Below are 10,610 nucleotides of genomic sequence, written 5' to 3' on the forward strand. Positions count from 1 at the left end.
TAACAAGACAAGAAATAAGTGTTGGAAATGATGTGGAGAAAAGGGAACCCTCGTATACTGCTGTTGGGAATGCAAACTGGTGCAGTCACTATGGAAAACAGTAAGGAGCTTTCTCAAAAAATTAAAAATAGCAATACCATATAATCCAGCAATCCCACTACTGGGTGTTTATCCAAAGAACATGATTTCATGTATCCAAAGAACATGAAATCAACAATTCAAAGAGATTTATGCATCCCTATGTTCATCACAGCATTACTCACAATAGCCAAAACATGGAAGCAACCCAAGTGCCAATCAATGGATGAATAGATAAAGATGTGGTATATATATATACAACAGAATACTACTCAGCCATAAAAAAAGGCAAAATTGTGCCATTCATGACAACATGGATGGACCTTGAGGGTATTATGCTAAGCCTAATAAGCCAGAGAAAGACAAACACTGTATGATTTCACTCTTATGTGGAAGATAAACAAACACATAATGTACACCTGAAATTCACACAATGTTTTTTACGCCAGCATGACCTCATTAAAATAATTTTAAAAAATAAAAATAAGGGAATTCTACATTTGAATATTCTTATTATATGCAAGAAACATATTGGTGTCACTTATTAGCACAATTTCACACATGCGTTTATTTTAACATGGAAAATGTAAGGTAAGAAAGACCAATATAGTAGAAGATGTTTGTTCCAAAATTTTATTGTCATTGAAGACATATGAGGAAATGCTGGAAAAAATGAACATAGGAAACCCACAACTTTTTTGTAACATAAAAATGTATACTTTGAAAAACATCAGTTACTGTGAAAAGCATTAGATTTCCTTAGGTGACCATGGGCATGGGACTCTTAAGTTTCTTAACCTCAATTTTATCTATCACCTAATGGTAATATTAATCTCACATGATTTTAGAGGGATTAATTAAAATATGTATAGAAGACCACGTGAGCGATTCCACTATGTAACTGTAAGGTTGTATTTGCTCTGGGACAGGATAGTGTAGTGGATAGGAGTGCCGTCTCTAGAGTCAGACTGCCTGGTTTTGAATCCTGGCTTACCGTTGATCAGTTGTAGTATCTTGGGCAGACCACTTCATTTCCCAAAACCTCATTTTTTTCCAGCAAAATGGTGATAGTAATAGAATTTACGTTGTGGGGTAGGATTAAATAAGACATATGAAGCACAATGCACATCATAAAGTGTTAGTTATCTTACTAATATTGAAGCAGTAAGTGTCCTTTTTAACACAAATACTAATATGAAATACATCCTCCTCCATCTCTTATTCTTATAAAGGAATCAAATGGAACTGATTAATCTGAAGAAAATTATGACAGGAGAAAGAGAATCTCATGAAAAACTTTCATGTAATTTAATATCAAGTGCTTAAAATGAACACTGGCAAATTATTATAGGATCAAAGTGATGTAACTAAATAAAATTTTTAAACTTTATTTAAATGGCAAAAAATAAAGCTAAAAGACAAACTGAGAAACATAAAATCTATGATGTAAGTTATAAAAATAAATACTTCTAACTAAATAAATACAAGATAAATACTTCTAACAGAAAATTGGGCAAAGGTATTAACAGACAATTCACAAAAGAAATACAAATGATTAAAAGCATTAAAAGACGTTTAACCTCCCTTTTAGCCAAAGACATGCAGATGGGCAAAGAAGAAAATATCCAGTGTTGGTTAAGGGTGTGAGAAATAGGCCTACAAACTCATGTGTTATTGGAGAAAGTATGATCATATATTGTTTCAAATCTTCATTCTTTTTAATCCAGCAAATATACTTCTAGAGATTTATCCCAAAGGAGAGAGTTTGAAAAATGCACGAAGATGTATATACACAACATCATTTCTAATAGTAAAATATTTTAAATGACCTAAGTTTCTAATAGCAGGCATTGATTATATTATCTATGGTCATCCCTTTACTGGAATATTATTCACCCATTGAAATAATGATATAGTTTGTTCTTTTATCGTTCAACAAATATTTGAGTGCATAAGACCATTCGTCCATTGAAATTGATGGTGTATTTTATTCATTTAATCATCCAACAAATATGCAAGTGTATCCTGTGTGTTCTACAGTAGGCATACTTGGTGAATGATACAAAGGCCCTGTCCTTTGCATTCCTGTTCTACATTTATTCACATAGAAACATTGTTACAACATTTTGCCTGAAAAAGCAGATTTTAAAAAGAGTACGTATAGTGTGATTTCATTTGACTTAAATTTATGCAACAAAATATAAATATTAAAATTATAGATTATATCTAAGCATTTCCCTAGTGAGAAATTTGGATAGATGTCATGAAAATGTTTGTAGTGGTTTTTCTTGGATGCTAGAATTTGGGGATGATTTTTACATTCAACTCCATAATTTCTGTCATTTATTTTTTAATGTTTTTATATTAATATGAAATAAAAGATTTAACAGATTATGTCACATTAGTGATAGTGACTTGATGAAACTTCAGGTGTGGTGCCCACTGCAAAATATTTTTTCATATGATGTTATTACTCCCTAACTGTAAGTTTATATTAATACTGCATTCTGCCTTTTTTGGAATAATGTAATTACAGGATGGAGTCAAACAATATACAAGTACTTCAGGATCTGCTGTCAAAACCTCTGCTTTAGTCGGTGACCCAGGTTTAGGCCTACAAGCATACAGCCGACAGGTAAGCAGGAAAGATGTAGAGATACCACTTCTCCTACAGACCATTGGGTAGGAGAATGCAGTAACTCAGTCATTTACATTAGCAAAGATTGTTTGTTTGATAATGAGGCTAAAATTGTAATAAGAGGAGAGATTGGAAGAGAACTTCCTTGACCCTTCATAGAACATTAAATTTCAGCTGATCTTGGACAGTATAATCAAGGAAAATAATTTCTTGGTACATATGAAGAAGATTTCAGTGGCAGAAGTTGAAATGGCTATCTTAGTGGAAAAGAGAGAATAAGATATAGAACAAGATAGAACACATATAGGTTGATGTATTCTTGGGTTAAGAGAAGAAAGAAGAATGTCAAATGCTTAGTCTAAATTTTTTAATTCTTTGAAGTGGTCATAAAATTGGCCAGTACATAACCATCAACTGATATATTTACAATTTGTATGTTTATATTTACATTTACAACTGGACATTAATATCAGTTCCCTAAAATTTTGTGAGTTTAATTTATGTCCATTTTTAATGACTTATAGTGAAAGTGTTTGCATCTTAGAATAATACTAGCTCAAGAAACAATCTTTTTGGTATTTAGGAATGGCAAATAAATTCAGCCACCCACCTAAGATAACTGATAGACTATGAAGCTATTGTTGAGAGAATAGAAATGTCCAATTTTGTGGAACCATACATTGAAAAAGATATATCTAAAAGTGTATGATACTTAATAGTGCCATTTGGAAGTACATTCATTAGCAAATGATTAGCATTACATTTCAGAAACATGGTGTAAAAATAAAGGGGGAAATGTAGAATTAGACATACCAGGCCTTTAATTTTTAGGCTGTCAATTAGAAGTCAGTATTACCTTGAGTGGGGAAAAAAAATCGCTTAATCTCCTTTGAGCCTGTTTCCTTATCTATTAGAAAGAGAAGAGAGAGAGAAAGGGATGATGATGATGATGATGATGTTGATGATTTCCTGTCATATGTCTCAAGATTTTTGTAAGAAACTAAAAAGCTTTTGGAAACCAAAGCCATTTTATAAATATAAATTATTATTGTTATTGTTGTTGCTATTTAAGATACACATGCTGAATTACTCTAGAATTTGCTAAAATAATAGTACACTGCCATTTGGCAAGTGCACATGCTTGTATATGCATTTGTTTTAGATAGGTTTTGCACATTGAAGAATTGTAATTAATCCAAATGTAAAACTATCCCCCCCCAACTTGGATCTTTTCTAAGCACCAAACTGCATAATCAAATTAAATATGTAAAAGTGACTGAATAGCTATCGAGAAGTCTATAAAGCTTTTGTGACATTGATTCACTGAGAAATAGAACATCATCACCTTCACTTCCCCCACCACACACACAAACTGGGGCCAGGGAATTAAAAAATGTAGGTGAAGGCTATAGAAAAAAGTACCTTTACTTCATCATAAATCTTCTTATTAAAACGGAGTAAGGTAGATCGGTAACAATTTGTGGTACCCAGGTAAAAGGTTAAATGAGTGACTTCTATTTGTGAAAATTCATAGAATTATAAATTTATGATATGCGCACATTTCTCTGTATGTGTTAGACTTCAATAAGAAGTTTAAATGAAGGGGCTTATATAAGCCGTATTACCTTCAGTTTATTTCCTCGGGCAAATATTTCCAAAATTAACTTTAAAAATTGTCTTTCTAGCCAACCTGGTGCTACTCCAAGTACATAGAAGCCTTAGAACAGGAAAGGATTCTTCTTAAAATTCAAGAAGAACTGGAAAAAAAGTTGTTTGCAGGTAATTATTGCTTTTTGTTTACAGAGTTGCTATGTTATCATTTATCACAGATTAATTTTAGAGAACTTTGCCAATGATTACTTCACTGTTTTCCTTATTTCTCTATTTTTGTGCAGCCGCACCATCTTTTACAAATTTTAAGTCTACTGCTTCGGCTGCATCTCTGAAAAAGACTGTATCTTCCCACAACGTCCTGAGTGAGTTTCCAGTGATAGTCTATCTTCAGTTGTTTTCCCCTTGTTGTTAGAATTCTTCCGCTCGCCTGGCCATCCAGAACATACAGGGCAGAAAGGGATGAGGACTGACTCCCTCCCAACTGCTCTGACCCCTGATTTCGGAGAATTTCTTTGTGTGTGTGTGTGTGTGTGTGTGTGTGTGTGTGTGTGTGTCTCCTGTCTCTTTCTGCTGAGGAGGAAAGACTTTAGATGTATACCTAACACTTCATCCCCTTTCCAGAGTGAGAGCACTCATGTGAGCGTATATCCTGCTGCTGATAGGTGCAAGGTAAGACTGAAAGTTGATCATACCCTCTATATCCCTCTAAGACACACCCTCATGCACACCCTCAGAACACATGCACACACACATACATGCCCCGCTAACAAATTGATGGATAGGAGCCTCTTGCCTCCCTTCTGAATGGCACAGTCTCCTGAAAAGGAAGGCCTCTGGGGAATGATCATTTACTGCTGCTATTTACTCCTTATCTATTCTTCTCTTCCACAAAGAACATGTATGGAAGAATGGGCTCGAGCTCAGTTTCCCAAGTTTTCACAAGCTGAGATTTCCAAGCTCCACTTTCCCAAGTTGGGAATATAAGAAGGAACTGAAAATAACTGAAAATCAAGCCGGGGTCCTTCTCTCATATGGATACTGATGTGATTTTATGGTTTTGATTGGATACTAATGTTAGAGTTTAACAATGCCCCCACAAAGGAGTAGTGTAGTATAATGTAGGGTAACCCATTGACCTAATGCTTGAAGAACCCAGTAAAAGTCTCCTTTCTCTTATCTTCTGTCCTTCAGCTTGGCTTTTTGTTTCCCCAAATCTTCAGTTTTCTGGTTCTTAGGTGGGTCTGATGAGGAGGCCTTTTATGTTCTTAGCCTGCTCATCTTTTTTCTCTTGTGGTTGATCCTGGCCACTACTCCCTTCTGACAGTTCCCCCACCCCTTAGACCAGCCTCACAGCAGCCCCAACATTTAGGTTTTGCTGACACATCTGTTAACTTTTTTGATCCTTATTACAACTCTGTGTAAGTTTTTTGTTGGATTTGTATTTTCTGTAGTTGCTTATGTTTTCAACCATTTATTTTTCTTTTGCAGAAATTTAAACCAAATTTAACTGTCATGGAAGCTCAAGTGATTTTTTGATGGTCTGCATTAGAGCAAGCCTACCATCTAAATAAAGTTTGGCTTGTTTTACTCCCACAGTTTTAAAATACAGCTATCCTATTCATATGACACACAAGACTATAAAATGTTTAAAAACTTATTTAGAATAAAATGACTTCTAGCTAGGTTAGAAGAATCAAAATGTTTTGCTTATCACAGACCTTAAGGAAGGATAATGTTACACTCCTCAAGTAATCTTTCAACAAATATTCCTTGAGCATTTACTATATTTGATTAGCAGATATATTCAGTAGGTGGTTAGGGGACTAATATTCCTAGCAATAAATTGACGCAAAAGATAATGGGAGGAGCCTTCCCCACCCCATCCCTATCCTCAACTCTAAAGGAACCATATATTAAAGCAGTGGTTCTCAAACTTTAGTGGGCATAAGACCCACTTGTGACATTTTCCGACAATGCAAATTCCTGGGCTCACTCTCTGAAGAGAGTCTGATTCTTGGGCAGTAGTTCTTGAGCAGGCCCCAGGGATCTTCCTCTTTAAGGTGATTCTGATGCAGGTGTTCCACAGACCACTCTGTGACAAACTGTTAAGGCAGCAAGAGAAGAGATTTAAAAAGTAAAAGCCCTCTTATTAACAGGAGTTAAACTTGTAGCAAAGAGAATCCAGACATACCCTCCTATCCTCTTTCCTGGAGGGAAAGGAGAATGTGCAAGAAATGACCTGGGAGGATGAACCTTCACCATCTGTAGGCCTCAGGACTCAGAAGCTCAAAGGACTATAATCTGGATTACTGGATTGGAAGCATTAGACTTCCCCTCTAATACAATCCCAGAAAGTATTTTCAGAGTAGAAACTGCCATTCCTAATTCTCTAAAGAGTGAGACATTTTAAAGGGGGAAAGCATCAGATGGCACTTCAGAGATCATTTTTTTCTAAAGTAGTGGTTTTTGGACACTTTCTTTTTGAAGCGTTGGAACCTTGTATTTTCCTCTGCTTCCATACTGCCTCATACAGCATAGCGGCTGTGAAGTTTGTATCTGTGTTCCATTCATTGGGCTTGTTCTTTGTTTCTTTTTTTGTATTCCACTTTTTTTCTGCCTTCTCTTGGTTTTAATTGAGCATTTTATGTGGTTCCCTTTTGTCTCCTCTCTTAGCATATCAATTAGACTTCTTTTTAAAATTTTCTCATTGGTTTCCGTAGAGTTTGAAATATACATTTACAGCTAATGAAAGTCTATTTTCAAAATAACACTATACTGCTTCATGGGTAGTGCAAGTACCTTATAATAGAGTATGTCCAATTCCTCCCTCCTGTCCCTTATCACATTGCTGTCAATTCGTTTCACTCATCCTAAGCTATAATCACTGAATGCATTATTGCTATTATTATTTTGAACAAACTGTTTTCTGTTAGGTCAATTAAGAATAAGAAAAATAATACATACTATTTTACCTTCATTTATTCCTTCTCCAATGCTCTTCTCTTCTTTATGTGTATCTGAGTTTCTGACCTATATCATTTTTCTTCTCATTGAAGAATTTCTTTTAGAATTTCTTGCAAGGCAGATATACTGGAGACAAATTCCTTTAATTTTTGTTTGCCTTAGAAAGTCTTTATTTCTCCTTCACTTCTGAAGGATAATTTCACTGGATACAGAATTCTAGGTTAGTGGTTTTTTTCTCACAACACTTCAAATATTTCACTCCAGTCTCTTCTTGCTTGCATGGTTTCTGAAGAGAAGTTTGCAATTCTTATCTTGTCCCCCTGGCTTCTTTCAAAATTTTCTCTTTGTCTTTGATTTTCTGCAATTCAAATATGATGTGTCTAGGTGTAGATTTCTTGGTATATATCCTGCTTGTGTTCTCTGAGCTTCCTGGATCAGTAGTTTGGGGTCTGTCATTAATTTTGGAAAATTCTCAGTCATTATTACTTCAGATATTTCTTCTGTTCCTTTCTCTTTCTTCTTCTTCTGGTATTTCCATTACACATATGTTACATCTTTTGTAACTGTCCCACAGTTCTTGGATATTCTTCCTTTTTCATTTTTGTTTCTCTTTACTTTTCAGTTTTAGAATTTTCTGTTGACCTCTCTTCAAGCTCACTGATTCTTCCCTCAGCTATGCTAGTCTATTGATTAGCCCATCAAAGGCATTCTTCATTTCTTTTATGGTGTTTTCAATTTCTAGCATTTCCTTTTGATTCTTTCTTAGAATTTCCATCTCTCTGCTTACATTACCCATCTATTCTTGCATGTTGTATACTGTTTTATTAGATCTCTTAACATATTAATCATGGTCATTTTAAATTTATAGTCTGATCATTCTAAAATCTCTACCATATCTAGATCTTGCTCTGATGCTTGCTTTGTCTCTTCAGACTGTGTTCTGTTTTTTGTTTTCTGGGGCTTTTATTTTTTTTATTTTAGCATGCTTTGTAATATTTTGTTGAAAACAAGACATGACGTATCAGGTAAAAGGAACTGAGGTATATGGGCCTTTAATGTGAGGTTTTATGTTTCTCTGGCTAGGAGTTAGGCTGCATTTACTGTTTGCTGCAGCTGTGATGTTAGAGGCTGACATTTCCTCTATGTCCTTGTTTTTGTCTCCTCTGTTGTTTGGGGTTTTCCTAGAGACTCCTTAACAGGGTCTGAGGCTTGCAGTTCTTTTAGCTGTAATCCCTGTTATTATATAGGAGCTCTGTTGATGTGGTGGTAGAATATGAGAGGAGAGGAAGACTGAGATTGGATCTCAGCCTTTTAGTAAGCCTGAGTTGAGTATTTCCCTTTCCCCAGGTCATTTAGGCTTTGATGAAACCCCAGCCTGTTATGCTGTGGTGAAATAGCTTCCCTTTAGGGTGGGCCTTGTTAGGAAGAACAGAGAGCTCTGGGTGTATTCCAAAATGGTTACTTTGCTCCTCCCCCTGCCAGAAGCTGGAGGGACTTTTTCTCTGATCTTTACAGTGAGAACGTGGTAGAGCTCCTGGAAGTAAAATTCAAGAATGTGGGGGCCCCTTGGATTTTTTAACTCTCAAGCTAGTCTACACTCAGGCAATTCATCAATTACAATTTAAAGTATTCCTGCCGAAATTAGCTCTAGCTGTTGGCTTCTGCTCCCAGTAACTGTAATTCTCTGTATCTGCCTGTCTGTCTCTGCAGTTTTAGGGGCAGCAGTTTGCCCTGTTAACACAATTCTTTGAAGGATCCAAGAAGACTTGTTGATTTTCAGTTTGTTTAGCTTTTTTTCCTTGTTGTGAGGATGGCAGTGATGACTTTTAAGCTCTTTACATATTGGGTGGAGGCCCTGAAGTTTGACACCAGTATTTTAAGGGATTCTGTAGTCAGTTTTATTAAGATAAAATTAAGAAAACTTAAAGTTTTTATTGTGTTATATGTATATTTTTAATTGATAATTTTTATTTTATAAATATTTACATGTTCATTTTTGGCCTACCCTCAAAGCGTCCCACAGCATGGGCTAATCTCAATTTTTCCCACTAGAGGCAATTCCTTATATTAGTGTGCTCAGGAAGTGTCTTCTGGCTGTAGTTCTACTGATTCTTTTTAACATCTCTTCAGTGCATCTCCTTCTCCTTCTCTGTCCCCCATTGGATGACTGCCTTATTCTAGATTCTTATCATCTTGGATCCAAGTCCTAATTAGTATCTCTTTCTCCTGCCTAGCCCGCCTCCAGCTGTTCTCAGAGCTATCTTTCTAAGATGCATACCTTCCTATGTATTACCTTGCCTAAAGCCTTCATTGAGATGATTGGTAAATCTGTTATATTGGTAAAATAGAAGTTCCTTACTTAGCATGGCATATGCATAAGACCCTCCTGTCTTCTGATATAAACATTCAGATCAGGCATTTGTTCCTCTAGGAAGCCATCTTTGATATTCTTTTCTTGCCCTAGATCCCTCAAACAGCCACAGAAGTTATCACTCCCTCTTCTGTCCTACCACTCGAGCTTGTTCATTACTCTATAACAACACTAGTCGCCTTGACTGTAATTTTTTGTTCACATACCTATTTCCCTAATAAAACTGTTATTTGAATTTTCGTTCCAGCACCTTACACAGAACATCTAGAAAATAGATTTTCATTAAATGTTTGTTGAAAAAATGAAAGAGGGGCTGACCTGCTGACATAGCGGTTAAGTTCGTGCATTCTGCTTTGGTGTCCCAGGGTTTTGCCAGTTCGAATCCTGGGTGCGGACATGGCACTGCTCATCAAGCCATGCTGAGGTGGCATCCCACATGCCACAACTAGAAGGACCCACAACTAAAAATACACAACTATGTACCGAGGGGCTTTGGGGAGAAAAGGGAAAAATAAAAAAGTCTTAAAAAAAATAAAAAGAAAAAATGAAGGAAGTATGTTCCCTGTAAAATCGTAGGAAGATAAAAATCACTGTTCATCTAACAAAATTCAATATAACGCTACTCACAAAAAATTGCCATTGGTGTTTTTGTAATTATAAATACGTAGTAATGTGGCAATTTTATGTAAAGTATATAATCTCTGTTCTATCTACATCACTTTTCATATTTATGAAAATACATCTTTGTGTCATCATGTCTTTCGGAGAAGAAATTAATGCTTATTAAATCACGTTAAATCACTTTAATCACTTTAGGCCTGGGTTTCTCAACCTCAGTACTATTGACATTTTAGCCAGCTAACACTTTGTTGTAGAAGATTATCCTGTGCAATGTAGGGTGTTTAACAGTGTCCCTGGCCTCTACCCACTTTATGCCAGTAGCAC

At 35.6% G+C, this 10,610-nt stretch overlaps 1 protein-coding gene across 1 annotated transcript in view; it reads left to right on the forward strand.

Annotated features, from left to right (window-relative positions):
- RGS22 (regulator of G protein signaling 22) overlaps positions 1 to 4,742 on the forward strand; it is a 131,326-nt gene extending 126,584 nt beyond the window's left edge. Inside the window, exons 24-26 of the mRNA XM_046642526.1 lie at positions 2,615 to 2,713; positions 4,402 to 4,495; positions 4,612 to 4,742. Coding sequence (XP_046498482.1) covers positions 2,615 to 2,713; positions 4,402 to 4,495; positions 4,612 to 4,742 — 324 coding nt within the window. The remainder of the gene's footprint in view (positions 1 to 2,614; positions 2,714 to 4,401; positions 4,496 to 4,611) is intronic.
- The last annotated feature ends 5,868 nt before the right edge of the window (positions 4,743 to 10,610 follow it).

Source organism: Equus quagga, chromosome 16 (assembly GCF_021613505.1).
Source record: "Equus quagga isolate Etosha38 chromosome 16, UCLA_HA_Equagga_1.0, whole genome shotgun sequence".
In the NCBI taxonomy this organism is placed as follows: Eukaryota; Metazoa; Chordata; class Mammalia; order Perissodactyla; family Equidae; genus Equus; species Equus quagga.